The 24458-nt window shown below is 35.2% G+C and overlaps 5 protein-coding genes across 7 annotated transcripts; 2 read left to right on the forward strand and 3 right to left on the reverse strand.

Annotated features, from left to right (window-relative positions):
• The first annotated feature begins 1148 nt into the window (after positions 1-1148).
• LOC105638204 (elongation factor Ts (DUF810)) lies at positions 1149-6958 on the forward strand. The gene is made up of 5 exons (XM_012221974.4): positions 1149-1782; positions 2572-3438; positions 4221-4676; positions 5182-5371; positions 5457-6958. Exons 1-5 carry the CDS (start codon positions 1267-1269, stop codon positions 6389-6391), a joined length of 2964 nt encoding a protein of 987 aa, XP_012077364.1. The 5' UTR covers positions 1149-1266; the 3' UTR covers positions 6392-6958.
• Positions 6959-7237: 279 nt separating this feature from the next.
• LOC105638205 (nuclear pore complex Nup85-like protein) lies at positions 7238-13131 on the reverse strand. The gene is made up of 18 exons (XM_012221975.4): positions 12623-13131; positions 12433-12535; positions 12227-12337; positions 12038-12121; positions 11385-11456; positions 11201-11257; positions 10728-10847; positions 10412-10612; positions 10148-10258; positions 10015-10052; positions 9655-9811; positions 9393-9494; positions 9216-9272; positions 8865-9011; positions 8647-8717; positions 8455-8542; positions 8153-8209; positions 7238-7850 (listed from the first exon to the last, which is right to left on the reverse strand). Exons 1-18 carry the CDS (start codon positions 13021-13023, stop codon positions 7653-7655), a joined length of 2175 nt encoding a protein of 724 aa, XP_012077365.1. The 5' UTR covers positions 13024-13131; the 3' UTR covers positions 7238-7652.
• A 433-nt stretch (positions 13132-13564) lies between these two features.
• LOC105638206 (Regulator of chromosome condensation (RCC1) family protein) lies at positions 13565-16465 on the reverse strand. Its single transcript, XM_012221976.4, has 5 exons — positions 16248-16465; positions 16002-16178; positions 15425-15460; positions 15174-15298; positions 13565-15091 (listed from the first exon to the last, which is right to left on the reverse strand). The coding sequence occupies exons 1-5, from the start codon at positions 16339-16341 to the stop codon at positions 13814-13816; spliced, it is 1710 nt and encodes a 569-aa protein (XP_012077366.2). The 5' UTR covers positions 16342-16465; the 3' UTR covers positions 13565-13813.
• Positions 16466-18398: 1933 nt separating this feature from the next.
• LOC105638385 (SWIM zinc finger family protein / mitogen-activated protein kinase kinase kinase (MAPKKK)-like protein) lies at positions 18399-19465 on the reverse strand. Its single transcript, XM_012222176.4, has one exon. The coding sequence runs from the start codon at positions 19361-19363 to the stop codon at positions 18578-18580; it is 786 nt and encodes a 261-aa protein (XP_012077566.2). The 5' UTR covers positions 19364-19465; the 3' UTR covers positions 18399-18577.
• A 934-nt stretch (positions 19466-20399) lies between these two features.
• LOC105638207 (Peptidyl-tRNA hydrolase II (PTH2) family protein) lies at positions 20400-24266 on the forward strand. Of its 3 annotated transcripts, XM_012221978.4 has the most exons (9): positions 20401-20628; positions 20717-20751; positions 20879-21088; positions 21824-21884; positions 22024-22060; positions 22528-22605; positions 22738-22810; positions 23479-23518; positions 23806-24266. In XM_012221978.4, the coding sequence occupies exons 2-9, from the start codon at positions 20749-20751 to the stop codon at positions 23853-23855; spliced, it is 552 nt and encodes a 183-aa protein (XP_012077368.1). In that variant the 5' UTR covers positions 20401-20628; positions 20717-20748; the 3' UTR covers positions 23856-24266. The 3 variants fall into 3 exon arrangements, 2 of the variants coding, with proteins under 2 accessions (XP_012077368.1, XP_012077367.1); XM_012221977.4 differs by lacking the exon at positions 20717-20751 and having other exon boundaries at positions 20403-20628; XR_002284883.3 differs by lacking the exons at positions 20717-20751; positions 23806-24266 and having other exon boundaries at positions 20400-20628; positions 22528-22613; positions 23479-23524.
• Positions 24267-24458: the final 192 nt, after the last annotated feature.

Raw genomic sequence — 24458 nt, forward strand, 5'->3', positions numbered from 1 at the left:
ATTTTCTTGGTGAGTTGTAACTTCGCATGTGTCAACACCACCACTTTACTGTATTTTAATTAGCTTAATATAAATATTGACCCACAATATTATTTTATTATCTAACTTCAAATACACATTATAACTTCAGTTTTTCTTTTCCTTTTTAAATTTTCGCTGTACATTTCTTTTTTATTTGCATATTTGTTTTCATATTTTAATTAAGTATATTTCTTTATTATATATTTGTTTTCATATTTTCATAATAACTTCAAGTATATTTGTTTTCATTATAATATATTTCTTGTATTTAATATTTAATAGAAAAAAAAATATTTGGATGGGAGGCTTCTAATAAGACCCTTATGCAGGAGCTTCCTAGATGTAGATTTACAAAATTTACCGAAAAGTCTTTTTTTTTTTTTTTTCTAATACTCCGTCCGTTTCATATATATATATATCCACTTTTCTTTTTCGTTTTTCAATATATAATTCTATTTTATTTTTTAAAAAGATACTTACTATTTAATTTCTTAATATACCTCTATTTAATATATATTTATATTTCTAATTATATATATAATATTTAATATTATTAAAAAATATATAGTTTAATTATATTCATCAATTTTTCTTAATCTATGTAAAAATCAACTAAACTCAAATATTTTCTTTGGATAAAATTCTCTTGACTAATTAAAATTTTTATTTTTATATTTTTGAGGAATTTTTGCATACGGTGTAATGTGTCAATCACAATTTAATTAACTTACATCAATTAGAAAAAGTTATAGAATATATATTTTTAAGATCTTACGTGACACGTAATTTGCATTGTATTTTTTAAATTTAATTATTTTTTTCCTAAAGTTTAGGTTTGAGATTTCCAAAATGAGATTTTAGTTTTCAATCTTAATTAAATTGAGCAAAATATTATAATTATACAGTTTTTTCTCTTCTAATGTTAATATATATAATAATTCGCGGTCTTAACATGAAAAGACGTGTAAAAAAAATGGTCTTAGCGAAAGGAAATAAGGAAAAAAAGAAAAAAAAAAAAAAAAAGAAATATATTTGAAGAAAAGTTTGTAAAGCATTTCCCAAGAAGAAAGACGACCACTGTAACTGTACACAATATCACAATGTGCACTACACCATTTTCTTACCCAAGATTAAGAAACGAAAAAAAAACAAAAAAAAAAAAAAAAATCCCCTCTGTCTCTATAGTCCATCCTCTTTGCTTTTTCTGTGCTCTCTCTCTCTCTCTCTCACAAGCACACACACCTAATGGCTTCTCTGTTCAGAGACCTCTCATTAGGCCATTCTAAGAGAGAGTCAACTCCACCGCCGTTGCAACCTCCACCACCCGTAATGCCTTCTAAACTTACTGCCACCGATCTCGAGTCTCCATTCGGCCAACTCGCTTCCCAGCTCACCGATTCCGACCTTCGAGCCACCGCTTACGAGATCTTCGTGGCGGTATCCCGCACCTCCGCTGGCAAGCCTCTCACCTACATCTCCAATTCATCCAACTCTGATTCTCCGAATCACCATCACTCGCCTAACTCTCCCGCCTTACAGCGCTCGCTCACTTCTGCTGCGGCTAGTAAAATGAAGAAAGCTTTTGGCTTGAAATCTCCAGGCTCGGGTTCTAAGAAGAGTCCCGGGTCAGGTCCGGGCTCGGGCCAGGCCAAGTCCAGGAAGCCATTGACTGTTGGAGAGTTGATGAAAACGCAAATGCGGGTGCCGGATACTGTAGATTCAAGAATTAGGAGAGCTCTAGTGAGGGTTGCTGCTGGTCAGGTTAGCTCAATTTTGAATTTTTATTTCATTTCCTATGCATATGCCTATTTAGCTCAATTGGGGGAAATATTTTGGTTTCATTTGAATATTGATTGATCTAGTACTGTTATTATAATAATTTGTTGATTTTACTACTACGGTTGATCTGATTAATAAGGTGCTGCGGCTGATAAGTGTGGATCATGATTCTGTCACTTTGCCTTGGAGAAAACAATAATTCTAATTTACGCAAGAATTCCTTAGAAAGAATAATGCAGTTTTCTAATCTTTCTTTTGTTAAAGTTTTTTCGTTGAATCTTTTATCTCAAAAGAAAAATCGTTGGATTGCCTCCGTTTGTTCTAACTTTCTAATTTTTACGAAAGAATTTTGAAAATTTTGAATTTACTGGAAGCTGAACCATTCAAGAATTTTTCTTTTGAATGTAATGTAACGCGATAGGATATTATGTTTGTCTTTCCATAGTTGTTGGTTTCTGCATTACGTTTGCTTTGTGGATTTATTTTTTCCTATTATGACAATCTCTATCTATTGTTTGGGACTTACTTCATACTGTCTTTTGTTACTCTGAATTTTAAAGTCTGAGGTATACCGATTATGTAGGACTCTTGGTACTCAATCCTAATAAAATATTTTGCACTCTGGTTATCTTCATTGTTTTGCCATTAAAAAAAGTAACTGTATTTTTAATCATCATGCATTAGTCCTGAGTTTTGTGAGTTTTACTGCCTGTTTGGGTTGTGATGGTTTCTTTTCATAGTTGTAACCTCCTATTAACATGCTTGTCACAGGCTGGAAGGCGAATTGAAACAGTTGTTCTTCCGCTAGAGCTATTACAGCAGCTTAAGTCTTCAGATTTTACTGATCAACAAGAATATGAAGCATGGCAAAGGAGAACTATGAGAGTTCTTGAGGCTGGACTTCTTCTGCATCCTCGTGTACCGCTTGATAAGTCTAATCCTACTTCACAGCGGTTGCGGCAAATTATTAATGGGGCTCTGGATAGACCTATAGAAACTGGAAGGAACAATGAGTCAATGCAAGTGCTTCGTAGTGCTGTTATGTCTCTTGCTAGTAGATCTGATGGGTCTTTCTCCGAGATATCCCACTGGGCTGATGGAATTCCATTGAACCTTCGCCTCTATGAAATGCTTTTAGAAGCCTGCTTTGATGTTAATGATGAATCATCTATAGTGGAGGAAGTTGATGAACTTATGGAACACATAAAGAAAACTTGGACTGTCCTTGGAATAAATCAAATTCTCCACAACCTCTGCTTTACATGGGTTTTATTTCATCGGTTTGTTGCAACTGGCCAAGTGGAAACGGACCTGCTTGATGCTGCTGATGCTCAGCTGATTGAAGTTGCAAAGGATGCAAAGACAACAAAGGATCCTCAATACTCCAAGATTTTGAGTTCTACATTGAGTTCAATATTGGGTTGGGCAGAGAAAAGACTCCTTGCATATCATGACACATTTGATAGGGGAAGTATTGATGCTATGCAAAGCATTCTTTCTCTGGGGGTGTCAGCAGCCAAGATTTTAGTTGAGGATATATCTAATGAGTATCGCAGAAAAAGGAAAGGTGAAGTTGATGTAGCTCGAAGTAGGATTGATACCTACATTAGGTCATCACTGCGCACTGTTTTTGCTCAGGCAAGTCTTTCCTATCTAAATTATTTTGTGATAGAATTGTGATCAATTAACCTCAGCAACCTTGTGGCATTTTAGAGCATTGGAAGCACCTAACATCTCTCTGTTACATAATTCATAAGAGTGCAACTCAAAATACAATGTTCATTTAAAATATTAGGTGCTCGGTACATAATTATTATTTGATTTCTGAATAAATGAAATATCTTTTTGGAGTACTGTGGTTTCATTTTTAGGCCTTCTTACCTCGTTTTGCAGCCCATATTTCTTAAACTGTAACAGAATTTTTGTTAAATCTCATTATCTACCAATTTTTAAGAGAGATTTCCTTTAAGAGCTGACCAACCTAGTTTGGCCTTTTATTTTAGACCTCCTCATTCATAACCAAAAGTGGCAAAGAACTTATGTGTTTATATACTTGTGGTCCTTAATGGGAGGCCTAGCTGTCAAGAGGTCAGAGTAGTGCAATAACTCATACGGCAGTTCAAGCTCAAACCAAGTGAGATCTAATAGCTAAAACTCAGCCTTTAGTTGATTGATGGATTTATTTACTCAATTCTGACCTAGTACCCTGATATGTTGCTTCCATATCTAGCCTAACATACAAGTCTTTCCTTCCCGGTGAAAGTTTCATGAATGCATGTGTGCACATGACAACACACACACACACACACACACACACACACAGAGGTGTTGGGGATGAAATCAAAGGATATGGAGCTGCATTTAATGTTTATGGCTATCTATAAGTTGCTTATAATTGTTTTTTGATTTGTTGTCAATAGTTAATGGAGAAAGCAGACTCAAGCAGGAGAGCATCAAAAAATCAGCCCAATCCGCTTCCTGTTCTTGCAATCCTTGCCAAGGATGTTGGTGATGTGGCAGTTAATGAGAAGCAAGTATTTAGTCCAATACTAAAGAGATGGCACCCTTTTGCAGCTGGTGTGGCTGTGGCCACACTGCATGCTTGCTATGGGAACGAGTTAAAACAATTCATATCTGGCATAATGGAATTAACCCCAGATGCTGTACAAGTGCTGAGAGCTGCAGATAAACTGGAGAAAGATCTTGTGCAAATCGCTGTAGAAGATTCAGTAGACAGTGATGATGGTGGAAAGGCAATTATCCGTGAAATGCCTCCTTATGAAGCTGAAAGTGTAATTGCCAATCTTGTAAAAGCATGGATCAAAGCAAGACTAGATAGACTGAAGGAATGGATTGATAGAAATTTGCAACAAGAGGTATGCACTTGCTGTCTGTTTTTAGGTTGGTTTATTTTCTGATAGAACACTCTTTGTATTTGGTTTTACTATTGAATGCAGTAACTTCATTATTTTGCCAGGATTTACTATCCAACTTGATATTGATCATTGAAATTATGTTTACTAATAACTTAATTACCCTCTGTAAAGTTACATCCATTACGCTACTGCAATTTCTGGCCCCATAAAACAAATTTCTAAGCATATGAATGGTGAGAGCTGAAAAAGGCCTTGGACACTGATTCTGTGTTTGATTGAATGATTTGGTTGATGTTCTGAGACATTTATGAGAACTTGGTTTCAAAATTAAAACAGATTCAAGAGGACAGTTGTCCATTTATTGATTCTTACACTAGTTTTTTAACTGTTGTGTTTCTTCCCAGGATCTGAATGCCGCTGCCTTCAATTCCTTTTATTGGATACTTCTCATATGATTTTGTTGTTAGCTTTTTCTCGAGTAACCAATTTGGTGCAATATTTGTAGGTCTGGAATCCGCAGGCAAATCAAGAAGGATTTGCTCCATCTGCTGTTGAAGTTCTGCGAATTATTGATGAAACTTTGGATGCATATTTTCAGTTGCCAATACCAATGCATCCAGCTTTGTTACCTGACTTGATGGTTGGGTTGGATAGATGTCTTCAATATTATGCAACCAAGGCAAAATCTGGCTGTGGTAAATCTTTGCAAAGATGAAGCAAGTTGCCTATAGCTTTCAGATTTTGGGTTTCTAATAGCTTCAGTTTTCAATTTGATTGTAGGGTCACGGAATACATACGTACCAACTATGCCAGCATTGACCAGATGCACAACAGAATCAAAGTTTCATGGTGTGTGGAAAAAGAAAGAGAAGTCTTCAAATCCTCAGAAGAAGAATTCTCAGGTTGCAACAATGAATGGGGATAATTCTTTTGGGATACCCCAGTTATGTGAGCGTATAAACACTTTGCACCGACTCCGAACAGAGTTGGATGTTTTGGAGAAGAGAATAATAACCCATCTAAGGAACTCTGAGTCTGCTCGTACCGAAGACTTTTCAAATGGCTTGACAAAGAAGTTTGAACTCACACCATCTGCTTGCATAGAAGGAGTTCAACAGCTTAGTGAGGCACTGGCATATAAAATTGTTTTTCATGATCTAAGTCATGTTTTATGGGATGGTCTGTATGTTGGGGAGTCATCATCTTCTAGAATTGAGCCTTTTCTTCAAGAGCTTGAGCGCAACTTGATCATCATATCGGATACCATGCATGAAAGAGTTCGAACTCGAGTTGTTACTGATTTAATGAGAGCTTCTTTTGATGGATTCTTGCTTGTTTTGCTTGCTGGAGGCCCCTCCCGTGCTTTCACTCGTCAAGATTCTGAAATAATAGAGGACGATTTTAAATCCCTTAAAGATCTGTTTTGGTCGAATGGGGATGGCTTGCCTGCTGAATTAATAGACAAGTTCTCAATTACAGCCAGAGGTGTTCTTCCCCTTTATCGAACTGACACAGATAGCCTCATCGAGCGATTCAGACGTGTAACCTTGGAAGCATATGGCTCTTCTGCCAGGTCTAGACTTCCACTGCCTCCAACTTCAGGAGAATGGAATCCTACTGAGCCAAACACCCTCCTTCGGGTGTTGTGTTACCGGAATGATGAAGCAGCATCCAAGTTCCTCAAGAAAACATATAATTTGCCCAAAAAGCTCTAAACAAATTTGTGGTGCTGTGAATAAGCACGGGAACTACGACATGCAAAACACACCTGTAACTGTAGTTATATTTATAGCAAAGATGATCCAGATGGGATACTCCATGTCATGCTTGGGTGAGCTGGTGGGTGCCTTGGGAACTATCAGTGAATTTGTATAGTACGTTAGCGATGTCCTGGCCAAGTCCATTTGCCTTCGAACAAATCAGAACTATGAGCGTGACGAAACTAAGAGGTCAGGCCACTTCCCAGAGCTTTATTGGTGGAGATCCAATATTATTTATTCAATTACAGAGTCCTTCAGATTCTTCATTGCTGCTTTGCTTTTACCCCGTTTCTTTTTTTCCCCTTTTTTGTGTCCATTTCTACTTTCTGATGTCATTTGTTCCCTATTCCTTTTTTCTTTGACAAATTCCTTTATATCGGGGATGTATTCCTTATATATAATATTAAACAGAGCAGGCCTAGTATAGTGACATTTGGGTCTATTATAGTGCCGATATATATATTTTTTACCTGTATCATAAGGCTGGCTTATGTTGATTGCAATTGATAACATCTTTTCCTACCTTTTTGAGATGTCAATGTTTGTGTAACTATGTTAGAAAAGTATGATTTCTAAACTTGAGCTCTACTGTAACTTTCATCTGAGCAAGACATCTATTGCTCACTATTGGCATGGCCCTTCTTACTTTCCGCGTAATTTTTTGTGCAATAAAAATTTCAGGATGTAAGGATCCCCTCTTGAATAGACAATGAAAGATTGAGGTGCACGCTAATAGCTTCAAGTAGTTAATGCCTAGAAATGAATCCTCAAGTAGAGACTTACGGAATAAAAATAACAAAATTTGAAAAGAATATCTTTTAGCAATTCTTCAACCACTAGAATATACAACTCAGTTCCAACAATAACATTTCCTTCTCATGAACCAAATTTTGAACAGCACTGAACAAAGAGGTAATAGATGTATCAAACTCCGGCTGCAGATCTCGTCTGTAAATCCTTGAATAGGCATCTTGCTACTTCTGCCACCTTCCGAGATGTTAAGTCTTCAAGTTGAACAATTACTGTAATTTTTAGAACAATAAACCCAACCACCGAAACATATCCGTTCCATGAACAATCAGCTGTGTGAAATTTTTATACAATGATGCAGTCCTCCAGGAATTCATCAGCTAAACATTTCTTTGAAATGAGTGTGATTATGGCTGCCATAGCATTTGAATATTAATGGTATCAAACAATGCCAAAAGCCAGAGTATCATGATTCTTCTAGGATGGCACGTCCAAGATTTGTAGCAAGAGCTAGTCTAACAGAGCCCAAGGCCTGGGGCGGCAACTCAGCTTCAACAAAGTCTGGGCGCAGTCTTGCCATCGATAACTCTTGCAGTTTATTCAACAGAAGGTTTGTTTGAGAGACATTTAGCAAAGGTCGCTCCTGCCAGTTAAGCAGTTTCAACTGCAGGAAACAAATATCGAAGGTAAATATGCAATTATGCATAGCTACTAAACTAGAGAGCACTTATAGGCATTGTGCAATCCAGAAAAGCTTTTGTTCGTAATAATAATAGCCTTCCCATTTTCAGAACTCAAAACAGAAGGGGATGAGAAAATATAGGAATACAGTCTGCATACACCCAGGCAAAAGCCCAAACAGACATTTTGGTCCACTTATTATACCGAAAAAACCCTGGCCTATAGCCCAATAAGTTGTTATAGTGCACAAAAAAAAAAAAAAACTGAGATTAAAGAACAGGTCACCGAATCGTGGAGAAGAGGCAGCCAGAAACGTTGAGGCGTAGAAGGGTTCTTCATAAGCTGAAGATTCATAAAGGAGAGATTAATCAGCATCTAGAATTGAAATGAATATAAATAATATAAAGATTGTCCTTGCAAGCCTAAGGCCGCCTGTATATGAAAAGAAACTTCTCTTAGAGGGCCTGAGCAAAAAGTGTGCATTTAAACAAGGAGGTGCATCATCATGACAAGCTCTAGGATCTCAGGAATCATAGATTACTTTATAAGAATGGTACTACAGCTAAAAGCCTAACCATGGCACATACCGACATCAGTGATTCCACAGCTTGCTGAGCAGCATCTGTAGTTTTTCCGTCAGAAACCTGCTTAAGGGATCTCTTAAAATCCCTATACCTGTGGTGCAACTAAGGTTAGTGTCAAGGAAAGATAAAGACAAATGAAAATGGGAAAATAAAAGCAGATGATAATAACTGCTGCTCAATCGGAAAAATCCTTACTTGTGAAGGAACTCAAGACCCCCGGCATTCTTAGATTCTGAACCCAGCAGTTCAATTAAACCTTCCCATTGCTGTGCAGCAAAGAAATGAAATCAATTTAAAGGTTATTGTCCTTTCAAAATAATTAAGACAGGGCATTTGAAGAAACTTCGACTGGAACCACACTGACTGCTTAATTGAATAAACTGAAATAAAAAAAAAATTTTAAAAAAAAAAACCTTGAAACATTCATCAGAGATTGACTTCCCAACAGAATCAAACAACTGCTGAGCAATTCTGTTAAGGCAAACTTCATCCCGAGCTTGCTGAAGCCAAAAAACTCCAGAACCTTTCCTACCATGTTTCCAATGGTATATTCCTGCAATCTAAACATAAATACCAAATTGCAAACATAAATACTATATGTTTCTAAGAAGAATATGACTTTGTTAAAGACTCTTGCGTGTGATGAATACAAGCTCCAGGCCAAGTTTAAAGCCACAAGAGTTATCAACTCCATGATTTTTTTAGGTGTGTTACTGTGTTTGTAAATCAATAAATCACATGAAGCCTTCAAAGACAAGACATACCTTCATAATTTTTGAGCTGACACTGTCAAGGTCATATAGACGGCAAATCTCCAAATTCTACAATTTTTAAAAGAAAAAGTTCAATCTCAAGATTTGGATAGCAACTCAACATGATCAAGTTAAAAAAGGCCCGATGGCAACAAGAATGAAGGATAAAACTGATAATGAATTGATTACCTTCACCAGTAATTGATTATGTTGAACAGGCTGCCTGTAAAATAAAATCTCTAATAATCCCATTCCCTGCTTCATGCACGATATCAAATAAATTGGAGCAATCTGTGAACACAAAAGAATCCAGTTAAGTTCAAAGGGAAAAAAATGTGGAGAAAAAGAAAAAGGAATAAATCATTCTCCACAAAAGTTTAATAAAGGTTAAATGCCAAAAGTAAGAGCATAATGACATTGATTAAAATATCAAAAATGAGTTTGGACTTACTTGCCAAGTTAAAATATGAGAAGATAGCACTTGAGCATAAACAAGTCGATGGAGCTCCTCTATACTGATTCCACCCAAGTTATCACGCTCCTCACGTAAAATAATTTCTGCTTGATTGCTCCCAGCAGTCAAAAATTCTATGGCATGAGCTACCATCCTGTCAACAAGTCACAAATTTACACTCCATAATGGAAGCAGCAGAATTATAAGCTTCACTTAGTCTAATAATCTCTTATTTTAGACTTCCTACAGTGTAGGAACTTTCTTTATAAGAAAAAAAAGAGACTAGAATCCAAATTCATGTATTCCATGAGTCAAGGTAAAAATAAGATTGGAAAATAGGATAAGCAAGCAGCTCACCAAGGTCCAAACCCTCTTGAGCATTCTGCCAATATAGCCTGCAGTTGAAAAACCCCAGTGAGTTTTATTGAAGAAAAGAAACTGATTGTAAAATGATAGAGAATTTGCACTAGCAGTCAGCCAAAAAACTCACCTCTGTATTTTCCCCAAGAATTCCAATTACAAGCTGCATCAATTTATGTGGACTGGACATTGGCTTTAACTGAATGCATTTTTGAGCTAGGCTGTACATGCTTTCTAAGCCCTAAAAGCAGCAAATGGATTAATGTGGCATTCAGCTTCACTAATTCATAGAAATTATTAATAATATAGAATTAAGAAACTGAGAACCCAATGAAGCAAACATTTATGATCCATTAAACACGGAAATTCAACAAGAAGACTAGTCAGCACTTACTACAGTGAATGGCCTTATGTATAGAACGTGAGATATAAACAGCTCCATCCAATTACAAGTTGCAGTTGAGAGAATAGTATTATTTCCCAGCATTATCTGAAGCATGTTTTTCAAGCCCTCTCGAGTCTGACGGTGATCACACTGAATCCAGAATGAACTGGACTCCAGCTTAGTTACTTGTGCTCGCCACCTCTCCCATGCCTAGGCAATTGAAACATATGACACAATTAATATAGCAAGAACTCAAGGAAAAAAAGAAGAAAATGATTAAAGGATTTATATGGATTACTTCTTTATGCAAAATAATCAAAAGTACCTTCATAAAATCAGGCTTCGCTTTAAAGCATTCACCCAATTTCCCAGCTCCTAATTCCAATCGCATGCGTGGCATCTTTGAAATAAGAACAGCAACAGCCTCTACAAGACCATTCTCTGTCTGCTCAATGACATGCAAAAAGAAGATGCTGTAAGATCCAACACTGGGAACAAGCTTACAAAGACATCCAGTAATCATAACCATGTAAATTAATTAGATATATGCACAGACAATCAAAGTACAGTAATACGAAACACAAATTGGAAAATAAAGTCATGCATCTCACTTTGGCTGGCTGCAAAAATATTGAGGGATAGAAGCTTAAACAATAGAAGAGGATGTCCTCAGAATCCAACACATGATACCAATTGCATGGGTATTTCAACTCAATAGCAAATGCCAAAGAATAAGAGGCTGTCAGGGAGATAGGTTTCTATCAAATGCCAATCATTTCTTATTAGATTCTTACCAACCTCTCTGTTGCTGAGCTGATCCAGTCGATAAGATCCATGCAACCGCAACATCTTCACCTGCAAGTGAAAAATTTATAGAGTGCATTTCATTTGCACATTCCAAAAGAAGCGTTTTTCATCTTTTTATCATTGCAAATAAATGTAGCACCACCTATTTACAGCAGAGACTACAAAAACTACTTACTGCAATATCTAGCCAACCAACTGCAAGTACCGATGATATCACCTCCCAATATTTAGAATCATCCTCAACCACCTTCATAAAACAATAAAAAATTCCACAATCATAAAGAATTAAACAGTATTTATGAAAAAGAATTGTAACTTAATTACCTAAAACATTAATGAACAACAAAATTGTCATTACTTCACGAATAAAACTCTCTCAACCCCAGTACATAGTAATTTTCTAAAAAGGAAGCCGATTGTATTTTATCAATCTGACCAAATTTCATCAGAACTGAAACTTTAACAGACAAAAAAACCAACATTACCAGAAAGCAACAAACTATGAGTTTGTGAATGATATATTTTCAAAACAATCAGGATAAAGAAAAATGTCATACAATACAGTCCGAAAAAATTATAAATTAGAAATATCATGTGGATCACCTTACCATTAGCAATAGTATTAGAAACCAATTAATCAAATACAAGGCATAATAACACAGGATCCCAACTGTAGTAATAGAAACTTTCATTGTAAACACGTGGAGAACGTGTCCCTCCACCAAGCACAAAAGTAGTTAAGTCCCTATTTTGTTTTTCCCCATTTCTATACAAGAAAGTAGAGAGTAGAGAGAATCTAGGATAGGAGAACATAGAACATAGTCAAACCTGTAAGGTGACAAGTCTTTCCTGAAACTGCAAAAGTTTCAAATGTACGGTGGCCTGTGTACTTGATAGGAGGCTATCATAATCCTGCCATGAGAAAAAATCATAATAACCACAAAATCGAAAAAGGGGTTCAGCAAATATAATACCAAAAGATCAAGCAGATAAAAGGATAAGAATTATTATCATTACAGCCAACCAATCAACAAGACGCTCAGGAAGCCATGCTTGGGACAACTTGTCTGCATAGAACATCTCCATCAGATCCCATGCTGCCTTTAAACAAGTTGGTTCCTCACCTTTCTACACAAAATAATTTATATAATTACAAAAGAACAGATCTAAAACCAAAAAGAACTATGCTAACTTCAGTACCACAACTGAATCAAAGCTTTAACCTTCAAAACTTCCTTTGGGTCTTCAATAACTGGACTAACCAGTGACTTTGGATTAACAAGAAGTGAACCTATGTCCTTGCTATATTCCATTACGTACTCCCACCTGATAGATCACATTTTTAATTATTATATAAGAGATTAATTAACTGAAAATGTTTTTATTTAAAAGATGAGATAATAAATCAATTACCACTCAAGATGATAAGGAGACGGACTTAATTGCATGTTTGACAAGCTCGAAACAGAATTTCTACGACTATGAAGAAGTGCGAAAGGAGCAACAGAGCCATAAGAGATCCTTCGCCACTGCGCGTCGTTTAGCTCTCCATCTCCATTGCCGCCTAAGCTCACTTCCACTACTTTCCCCCCAAGCTCGTCGGAATCGGCGTCAGACGACGGTTGACGGAAAACTGAGACTTTTAATGTGTTGCCTCGAGCCCAAGAGATAGATACACGGGAGACTGGGGGCTTGAGGCCGTGGCGGAGTGGGTAAACTACGGCAACCTGAGAGTCCGGCAGAAAGGGGACTAACGCACCGCTGATTGAATCTGACGCGCCACCTCCACCAGAGCCGGAGGCGACGCCGGGCATTTTGGAGTGTGTTTAAGTGTTAGGGTTTTAGAAGGGTTTGTGAAACAAATTAGAGAACTGGAGATCGACAGCAGTTTGCAGACTGCAGTCTATAGAGTGAGGCTAAATGCTAATTTGCGCTACTACGTTAAGGGTTCATAGTCTATGAATAAAAACGCACCGTTTCTACTTGTCCCGCTTAAAAACGTTTAATTTACATTTTACAATACTGAACTGAAGCAGTTTTACATTTTACAATACTGAACTGAAGCAGTTGGCCACGTGTGTCACAAAATGTGAATTAAAAATAATTGGAACGACAGAGAAAAAAAGAGAACAGGAAAAAAACGACACCGTTGTGTAGTTTAAGCTACGGCTGTAGTCACTTTTACTTCAGAATACGATATCACGGAATAGAGTTTAACAGAGTCCCAATTGTTTCTTCTCCAATAGGATTGCTCCAAAAATGAATGATAAAACAAGCAATTTACGTATAATTTTTGCAGTTATTCTCATCACAGAATAAATATGAGCATCTTCTCCGTAAGAAATCAACCATGGCTTTTCATAAAGCAGCTAATAATAAGCTGCTCATTCCTTTATTATGATACATTATTCTATGTGGGTATATTGTATTTTGTCACAAAACATGTAGTAAAGAAAATCCAACAATCTGGAGTGATAGTACAACAGCAAGCTTCATTTGATACAGAGTTCCGATTTGGTGCAGCTGACCACTTCAAGTGTATGTTTGGTCATCAATTATAAACAAATGTGCATCCCAAATTTCCCTGCATTATTTTCCTGGAGTTCAAGCAGGGAGATACTCCTTTATTATCTCCTGGATACGTTTTTTCATTTGCTTATCTTTGACACCTGCAAGCATGTTTCGATAGAACATTTCTAATCTAATAAGCTTACTATGATCTGCTGATTCTAACATGTCGTCCCATTGTTTGGCAATGTCAAAAGCACCTGAATCCTGTAACGAGACAGGAATACCTTCCTCTGTGAAAGGTTTACCAAAAATTGAACTGTGAAGTATGCCAGCATATTGCTCCATTAAAGAAAGTTTTGATTTGAGGAGCTTCATCTCCTCCATTGCCAAAGACAACTTTTTTTCCACTTCTGAAACTTCTTCAGATCCCTTATTTTCAAGATTCTCCTCTTTATTAACATTGTTCGCTTCTTGGTCCAGGTCCTTGAAATCCTCTGTTAGTGGAGGCCACAGCACAACACCTGGAGCAAAAAAATCTACTTCCCTCCCATTTCCAAGGACCCCACTTCTTCCCCTGCCCCAAGACCAAAGCTTATATCCATCATTTGCAACAAGAACAGTGTGGGCAGCCCCACAAGCAACTTGAATTGGATCGTGAAATTTAGGCCCTTGTTGACCTGTTATTTGCAGGGGATAAAGAGCATCCCCTGCATCTGTTCCAGTAAATCTAGCATCTGGGCAGAGGCCAAGGCCTTTCTCCATTCCCCACGACCACACAGCTCCAGCTGATGAAACGACACTGGTATGAAATAAACCACAGTCAATAGAGATCAGGTACATATTCTGTGGCAATTCTTTTACGGCTTCAGGTTTCAATGCACTCTGGGTGGTTCCATGCCCAAGCTGCCCGTTATCGCCCAGGCCAAATGTCCAGCACGTACTTTCTAATTTGTCATTTGGTCTCTTTTTACGAGTAAGCAAAGCAGTATGAAATGCACCACATGCTACCTCATAAACAAACCAAGGAGAGTCCTGATCAAATGTTTCAACAATTTCAGGACGTAGTCTGCTCTCTGTATCTCCCAAACCCAGCTGGCCATGGCTATTGTTTCCCCAGGAGTAACAAACTAGATCATCTCCTTTATATGTTTCCCCAGCACTCACCAAGGCTACAACATGTTCGCTTCCACATGCCACCTTTACAACAGTGTGACCATAGAAATCCCAGACAGGAATTGGAGTGAAACTGCTCATTAGAGAGAAACCACCCTCACTGCCGCTGCTTTCCTGTGGGCAATTGCCCCACATCCATAGAGCCCCAAGATTATCAATTGCTAAGGACATCATTCCTCCAGCTTTAACAGAACAAATCTGCAGTACATAAAGAAAAAGAATTAGTAAATGAAGCTGTTAATGACTAAAGAGACAAAATATTGATAAAATCACTTCGCACCTTCAATGGTGCTTTTCCCTTTGTTTCTGACTCATTCGTTGGAGAATGTGAAGAGCTCAAGTCATGAAACTGCTCCATCATCTGTGGCACAACAGCATTCTCTCCATTCACACCAAGTTGGCCATCCATACAAAGGTTAAGGAGGCAGAGTCACAGAGAACCCAAGAACAATTCAGGCACAGAAATGACAAAATTCCGATATGGTTTGGAATGCACTTAAAACTAAAAAATAATCCCACAATTAAGGATACAGATGTTGTAACCCCAGCACCAAACTGATCCGTCACCTGGAATTACATAGAAATAAAAGAAATATCATATCAGCCAAACTAGCTCCAACCAACCCTAATCTTATGACCATTTGTTGTTCAAAGTGTAGCTCCAGATAATGTTCGTTAACATCTAAAAGTTATATAATCTTACATGGAAATAAACAAAAGTTAGTATAGCTATAAGGTAAGAAAATATTCAAATACGGAATCAAATCTATTACAGTGAAGCAGACAATAACCCTTCCCTTTGTCTTATCAGAATTCATCAAAATCCACAAACAACAGACTAACACCACGAGAGATACAGCAAGAATTATTAATTGTAGAAAATCCATAAATTCTCCTCAATTATTGACAAACTTTTATCTGATTCATCAACAAAATAACTCTTATCAATTGCCAAACTTAGAACTAATCCACGTTTAATTAGAACAAACGACCTCAACAGAAACTTTATAAGCATCCATTAGATTACAGTTTTGTTTCAAACCCAGTAAACAAAAAGGAGAAAATCAAAAGTCTGGGAATTAATTGGATAGAGGGTGATTAAACAAACCTGCAAGAGCCATGCTGTGATAAGCACCAGCAGCAATTCCTACAAACTTGAGCCTGTTCTCTTCAGATTCATTGCAAGTATCAAACTTGACTCGAACTGGGCAAAGCTCATCCCCTTCCGAACCGTTCCCAAGTCTCCCAAACATTCCTCTACCCCAAGAATACACGCACCCATCTCCTGCAATCCGAGACCAAGTATTGTCGTTTAACCAAATTTTATATAAATCTCTATAAATGCATACATTACCTGTAAGGGCGAGAGTGTGAGATTCCCCGGCGGCCACGGAGACGACTTTGCGAGACAGGTTGCTAGAAGTGCGAAGAGTTCCGCTATCCTCCATTTTATCCGGCAAGCCAAAGGAGGATTATGCAAAGTTATCAGCTTTGCACAATTCTCAATTATCAATGATTGCTGCAAGAGGGAAGTGTTTAGCATTTACCCGGGGGGTGGGACTTTGCCTAACGGGAGCTTCAGCATTTAAACGACACTGCTTTAGTGGCAAAATTGGAATTTGGAGTATTAATAGCAGGAGAGGATCGTAACTCTATAAATTTTAGTTAGATAATTTTGTTTATATTTTTCTACATAAACTATGTGGGTAAATGGAAAATAAATTATGAAATTTATAATTACAATCGCAAGGATAAGTTATGATAAATGATTGGTTCTTTAATTTATAATTATAAGTCATTTCTCATATGAACGCTTTCTTTTTTAAGAAAACATTAACGCTTTTGAACTAATTTTGGTTAATTGTATTTACAGTATTTAAATTTTTCATTTGATTAAATATATATTAATTATATTAAAATAAAACAAAAAATAGTTATTTTTATATATTTATAATCAACCAAATTCTCTGGTTAGTTTATAAAAACCTGAAAAATAATTAATTTTATAATAATACTGTTTTGAAAATGAATCTTATAAGTAAAAAGGAAAAAAAATATCAACCAGTCTAATTTAATAATCTAATTAATTTTTTCATTTATATTAAGAGTGACATATTTCAAATTTGAATTTTTTCTATCACAAATATTTTTTTCAATTTAATGAACTTATAAAAATATTACCCCGTACAATAATATTTCGTTTACTGAACCTCTTAATAAATAAAACAAAAAAAAATTAACCCATGTTTTGCCGTGCCCCTTCAGCCAGTTGACTTGTAAATTTATTTTATACTTACTTTCTGGTAAGATGATGAAACGATAAAGTTTGTCTGATTGCAGATGCATAGAATTTAAGTTACGTATTGGTTTTTGGTAAACCTTAAGCATAAACTATAGTTGATTACTTCTTAATTATTTGTTTTCAATTTGATAACAACAACCCCTCGTTCTAATCTGATCTCCTTATATCAATAAATCTTATCTTAGAATTCTTTTCTTTCCATAAATAACTTGTAGGAAAATATTTTATATAATATTTTATTATTTGGAGGCATTTAGAAAAAATAGATCAACGAAAATACTTAAAATTTTTTGCATTTAATAAAATCAAAGTTGATATTTAATAAAATTAAAAATGATGTATGTATGTTTAAAATTGAGTCAACTAATGACGTTACCTTTTATTTTTTCATTATAATTGAAATTTTTTTGCATTTAATAAAAAATTAAATTTTCTATTAAATAATGAAATTATAAATTAATAAATTTAATGGAGAGAATTTCATTTCAATTAATATATTTTACAGTTAATAAATATTAAATTTTTATTAAATAGTATCTTTCTATAAACAAAATTAACGGAGTTATAAGAGAGTCATATTTAATAAAAAGTAATTAAATAATAGTTACATTAACAAATAAAATTAAAATATTAATTTTAATTCACTAAAATTTTTATTAAACTTAAATAAATTATATATCAATTAATTTGAATTTATGGGAATTTCAAAGAGAAAAAATAAATAATTAACTAATTTATCGGTTGAATTACATTAATTTACTTAAAATAATTAATTATGCTAATGAATATTTTAGTTCATTACTTGATACTTTTAAAAAAGAGTGTATAATTTTATCTTTCATTGTTTAATAAAAAATTCATAAGCAAATTATTTAAATCAACACAAATATAAATTGCAATAATTTATTTGAAAATTACATTTAATTTAATTTAAAAAAATAAAAAAATTATACAATTCATGCATCGCGTTGGATGCATCACTAATTTTATTTCCTAATTCTAGAGCGGTTAACACCATTCCATTTTGTATTTCAAGTCCTACTCTAAATCTAGTTGAAAGCAAAATATCCATTTAAATATTACATTTTTTTTCATGGTATGAGTTTAGAAATTGAATTATGGTTAAAAATATGAGAAGAAAATCACTAATTTATACTAATTGAGCCAAAAGTTTTTTTTTTTTTTTTTTTTTTTGACAGGTAATTGAGCCAATAGTTGAAATCTGGCAATCTAGCAATATTTATAATTACAATGAATTTTCTTCACGTTAGTCTATACATCTGCTTATATATACAAATGAAATTATTAATCAACTTACATTTCCTGATAATATACAATTAAATTAAATTAACCAGCATGTAACCAATATATATATATATAAATCAACCAGCACAAAGACCCGCAGCACTCTCGGCGGCCATATCATCCTCACCACCGTAAGCAGCCAAATTCAGATACCCATCCTGATCATTATTCCGACCTCTCCACCTTGCCCTACAAATTACACAAATAGTCCCTCTCCTTCCTCTACTTCTCCTCCATTTCATCAAACACCTTTCGTGCACAATATTCTTACATGTCCCGCACGCCACCACTCTATCTCCCTTCTCCATTTCATCAAGACAAATCGGGCACGCTGTTCCTTCCTCAATCTCCAATTTCTCGTCGCCTCTAGACGCACCGTTTTGCCTTCTTGCCTCGAAGAATAGTTGGTGGAACCACTGCCGAACGGTTAAACTCGCTAGCGAGTCTGGTGATGTCGGTGTGCTTAGTAAACGATTGAGTCTGCATGGCCGGAGAGTTCTCCTGCGAAGACATGTGTCGTCGACCGAGACGCCTAATACGCGAATAAGAACGAAGAATATGTGCTTGCATGGAGTTGTACGGTCAGGACAAGTGCATGAAGGTGTATTGGCTAAGGTGACGGTGTAGACGTTTCCGGTAGCGCCTAAGATAAAGAAGTTGGATTCGGATCGATGGAGCAGCCGTAGGTGGTGGCGGAGGGCTCGGAATATTCGACCTGCTAGTGGTTGGGTTGGCCTGATATGGAAGTGGAGACGGTGGTCGGAAGTAGAGGAACTGGAGCCTACGGATTCCATTAGAGGAAATGAAAAGTTAGATAAATGCGGGAATTTGTAAGGTCGACAATGGTTATATAAACGACACATACAAAACGTGTTCGTTTTGGGATATTCCTTGTACAGTTTGGTGGGGCAAGAGAAGGATTGCTGTTGCGGGTGGATAAAAAACTAGCGTAAGGTAGGGTTCACGGGAAGCTGTTTAATTCTCGTTCCTCCAATTTTTTATTCCTTCAAGGGGAAAACAAAATGAAATTCTGAGACACTCGCTGTGTCTAATAATTTTTTGTCTTGATATGGCTTATTTATACATTAACAAATTTTAGTTAATATAGTTAATCTATAATTTTTATTTTATCTTTTTCTAATACCCTTTATATTAATTTAAATCAAATGATCCGTATTAAATTATTTTTAAAAATTTAAAAGTTTGATAATTTTTTATTTATCTATAAATTTAATTAATGATAATATAGTAATTTCACTAATAAATTTATTGATAACTTTCTAATATTATTTGGTTTTAAAAAAATATCGAAAAATAATTTGAGGTGGTAAAAAAAAAAAAGTCAGACAAAAATTATTGGAAGGAGGGAGTAATTAATTTTGAGTAAATAATTATTTAATCCCTTGGATTTTATAACATCTTAATATTTCTTGCATTGTAAATCAATTAATTAATTTTGAAATTAGCTCTCTATAATTATTTATTAAAAAAATTAGTATTGTTTTAACTATTATGTGAAGAATTAATAATTACAAAAACAACTAATTTTACTAAATAATGAAATGATTCATCTTGATATACCATTTGAATAAAAATTCTAATATCTTAAAAAAAAAAGACATATATTCTGTATATTTAATTAATAAGTCAAGATACTTTCAAAATAAATGGCTCTTTTATTTATTTATTTATTTTGCTCATTTTTTATTTTCATGGTGAGGCAATATTGTGCAAAAGGTTTTTTTTTTTTTTTTTTTTTTTTTTTTTTTTTTTTTTTTTTTTTTTTTTTTTTTTTTTTAGTTTTTGAAAAATCAAAACTAAAAGGTACCCATTTGAGATATGACTAAAAGTTGCAAAAAAACACCAAATAAAAACGACGCCGGTCGAACTCTTAAAACGCTGTTCGTTTCAACAAGTAATGGGAAAGGGATTGGCATCCGCGTACGACTCCGTTTTTCATACCTCCGCTTCGCATCCACTATCCACTGTGGTTCTGCCCAGAAGTATACTTTCATCTTCTTCTCTTCCCAGTTATCTGTTTCTGCAATCATTCGCTGCCACAGTCTCTTAATACAGTATACATACTATGTGGGGTTCGTCTCGAAACTCATCTCAGCTTTCGAACCAGGTACTTAAGAACCAGCTTTATTTTTCCTTTTACGTTGACCTTCTAAAAACCTTCTTTTGTTTCCAAATTTACTTTGCTTTACTTTCAGAGACATGAGATTGTCTGCAGATAGCTGATACTATGGTATCTCAAATGGGTATCTTTTAGTTTTTTCAAAAAAAAATTTATTTATCTGAAATGGATAATTTTTTGGGTCGAGGATGTCATTTCTCGTTTAATGCTTTGTTAAATATGTTTTCTGTGTAATCAGAAGCAACAGAAGCAAGATAGAAAAGGAGGCTTAGAGAAGAGTTTCAATCCGGAAAACTTCATCCCAGGCTTTGTCATTGGGCTCATAATTGGGTTGTTGCTGGACTTAACAGACCTCACAAAAAACAATGTCAAAAAGAAGAATTTCTTGCCAGGAAAGTCCCAAGCACAAAATTTGCTCTACAGTAATGGTGACCAAGAGCTTAAAATGGTTTGTATTCAAGTGGTTAAAGCTTTATGGATTGATTTGATTGCCGTGTTTAAGTAATTATCACTTGGGATTTTGCTGCAAAATATATTACTTTGTTTTTTACTTCCCCCTGTTTCTTTGGATGTTGTGATTTGTTTTTTTCGTAGAAGATAATTAGGTGGCTGAAATGAGGGAATTTATTTGAATTTGTTAGTAGAGCTATTTTGCTGTCATTACTATGAATGGACTTTTATGATAATCACAGCAACTGTGGGTTTAAAGCTATTTAATTGTTAATGGTGCTGTTAACTCTTTGCTTGTCCTTTTTATACTGTAACTGAATCCTGCCAATGAATTTGATTGGTTTTAGGCCATGGCAAAATTCTGGAATATAAGTTAATCTTACAATAACAAAATTTTCATGTAGTTTGGGCCTGCCCTTTTGAGTTTATGCTGCATTTCTTTGAAATACAAAGTCGATTGAACCGATTTTGAAGGTGGTGGATGCTTGCTCTATAGTGATCATGGAATGATTTCTTTTGCGTAGAGCATGTAGTCCTATCTCACCTCCTCTCTGACTATTCTGATGTCCAGTTGCTGATTTAATTTTATTTACAATGTATTCAATTGACGTATGTAAGGTAAAGGTGGAGTTTTTCATGTAACATTGTAACTGTCTTCTCTAGTTTGAAATGTATTTGTATTTATCAGAATGTCAAAGATTTATTTGATCAGATGAAAAATTGCTCGTGGCAGGTTCTAGTGGTCAGACAGGACCTGAAGATGGGTGCAGGAAAGATTGCATCACAATGCGCTCGTAATATACTTCAACTTCTATAAATTTCACAATTGTTTTGCTTTATAATACTTAAGAATTTCCTTTGCCTTTCTTTGGAGCCCCCAATCTTCAATTACTTTGCCATTATCTGATTGAATCTGTAATTGCTTACTTGCAGATGCAGCCACTGGAATGTATTCAGAGCTGATGCAAAGGTAAATTAAGTGCTAATTATGAGTGTCTTTAGACTCTTTACAACTCTACTAACTCTTGGTAGTTTTCATTGGCTTATAAATAACATCTCTCTTGGATGTGTTTTGTATTTGTATTGTTCTAGAGGATATAAGCTCTTCTTGGCAAAAATAAGACAATACGTGTTTACTTGAATCAATTGTTTGAAGATTCAAGAACTATGAACCTGATCAGGAGTTGATTAAAAGCAGAAAAAAAAAAGAAAGAAAAAGAAAATAATGCATAAGATCTTTGTCCTTTCTGTTCTTATGATCGTTGAGAATATCACTTTTAGTAGGAATATATATACTTAGCTGGTCACAGACTCAGAGTGATGCATCACAAAATAATTGTCCTCTGACTCTTCTTGGCTAGACTATATTCTGCGCTGTATGCTCATTAGTTGTTCATGTAGTTATCCCAAGTTGCATTTTGTTTGTATGCTGTGCAGCCATCGGTTACTTTTGAGCAGATGGGAAAATTGTGGACAGCCCAAAATAGTTGTCACATGCAAAAATCAACAAGAAATGTAAGCAGGTGATTTCATTTGAATGATACAGTTCTTAAAGAGTCAGTAACCTGCATATATATTTTATTTTTGGTTGGGGAAATCACTTTTTTTTTTTCCTGATTTATGGATTACAATTTCATTCCTCATCAGGAATAGGATAAAGGAAGCAGCTGACAGCATTGGCCTTCCAACTTTTGTTGTTGCTGATGCTGGGCGGACACAGGTATCCATTTGTAACACAACACCTTGAAGATACTTAAATGCAACTAACACTTGGCTCAAAGCAGTATATGAAATCCAGAATCTAGAGTAAACTCCATGTGGTACACATTAAGGATATTGGACCATTTCTTTTTTCAGCCACAAATCTGCAACAGAAATAAAGAATATGGACCTTGGAAAGATAAAATGAATGTTACTCTTGGAAGATTGTTATTCATTGTTCTTGTGGACCTACCTAGTTAGTTCCACAATGTGCAATTATGTCCTTTTGTACTATTTGCTGGCAGAATATGGGTGGATATGTTGTCTGTCATTTGAAAATTGTAGGATAGCCTTTTCTTTTCTTTCTTCTTTTTCCAGCTTGGTTAAGCGATTCTATAGAAAATGACATACATGTGCAGTTGATTGGTCTGAATTTGTGTTTATTATTTGAGCTCCACTCATCTGGTCATAATAATGCATTCACGCTCATTCACTTGATGGTTTTAGTCTAGGTCATCACATGAATGTTTGCGTTATACCTACAATATACTCACCTTAGGAAAAATTACATCAATTTTGCTGCTTGTTTACTCTCTTTAATAGTCTACAGATTGCAGATGGGTTTATTTAGTTCTAATTAAATGAATTAAACAAGGAAATTTTAAGTTTTTGTTCATGTTTATACAGGTTTTGGCTGGATCAAAGACTGTTCTTGCAATAGGACCTGGTATATTTTATTTCCAGTTGCTTCTGAACTTGTTTTAGCTGCTTTCTTTTATGTGAGTGTGATGCACTCAGTTTTGAGAGACATGGGCTTTCAGATAATATTTTTCATTAAGTCTTATGTAATACTGAATTCAGTTACACTGTAATAAGCCATAAGCAAGGAAATTTTGCATCTCGGAGTCCCATTTCCATTGATGTCCAGTGGAGAACAAAATGGAAGAGGATAATCCATAAATTCCTGTTTACTTGAGAGCTTTAAGTGAACTATCTTTTGCTGTTTCTGTGCAGGATCAAAAGAATTGGTGAATTCAGTTACAGGAAAGCTACGCCTGCTTTGATGCGGCAGGAGAAGATGATATCCTCAGTTATAACTCCTAGGTTTAATGGGTAGATTGTTTGCAGCTAGTTCTTTCATGTAGCCTGTGTTAAATGGTTGAGATGCATAAAACCACACCAGAAAGCTTGCTAAACAAAGAATTTCCACCATTTTCAGTCAGAGGAAGATTGTTTCTACTTGACTTTGTACTTTTAGCGGGTGGCTTATGGATCATGATCATCCCGCTGGTTGACAAGAGAAATTGAGTAAAGAAAAGTCTTATCTTGAGTTCTCCACTGCTTTGTTAATGGAACAGAATTAATTGCATTTTCTTCCCTAAATTCCTGCTATTACTGCAGAACTTGGATTTTTTAACACTTTGATAGATGTTTCCTCAAATTTGTTAATGAAACTGAACTTTTGGTTGCTAAAATCAACTGAATATCAGCTCATTGTTCGGCGAGTCTGCATGTGCAATTCCTTGAATTGTTATGCAAAGGTTTAGTCTTGGGTTTTTACTATAATGTTTTGAATTACTTTGAACTCTGTGAAAGATAATTTTTTTTATTTGGATCACAGAAATTCTAATTTTTACATTTTAAATTTAAACTTTAAATTATGTTTG

This window comes from Jatropha curcas, chromosome 8, assembly GCF_041381405.1.
Source record: "Jatropha curcas cultivar XTBG-Jc1 chromosome 8, XTBG_Jcur_1.0, whole genome shotgun sequence".
Lineage (NCBI taxonomy): Eukaryota > Viridiplantae > Streptophyta > Magnoliopsida > Malpighiales > Euphorbiaceae > Jatropha > Jatropha curcas.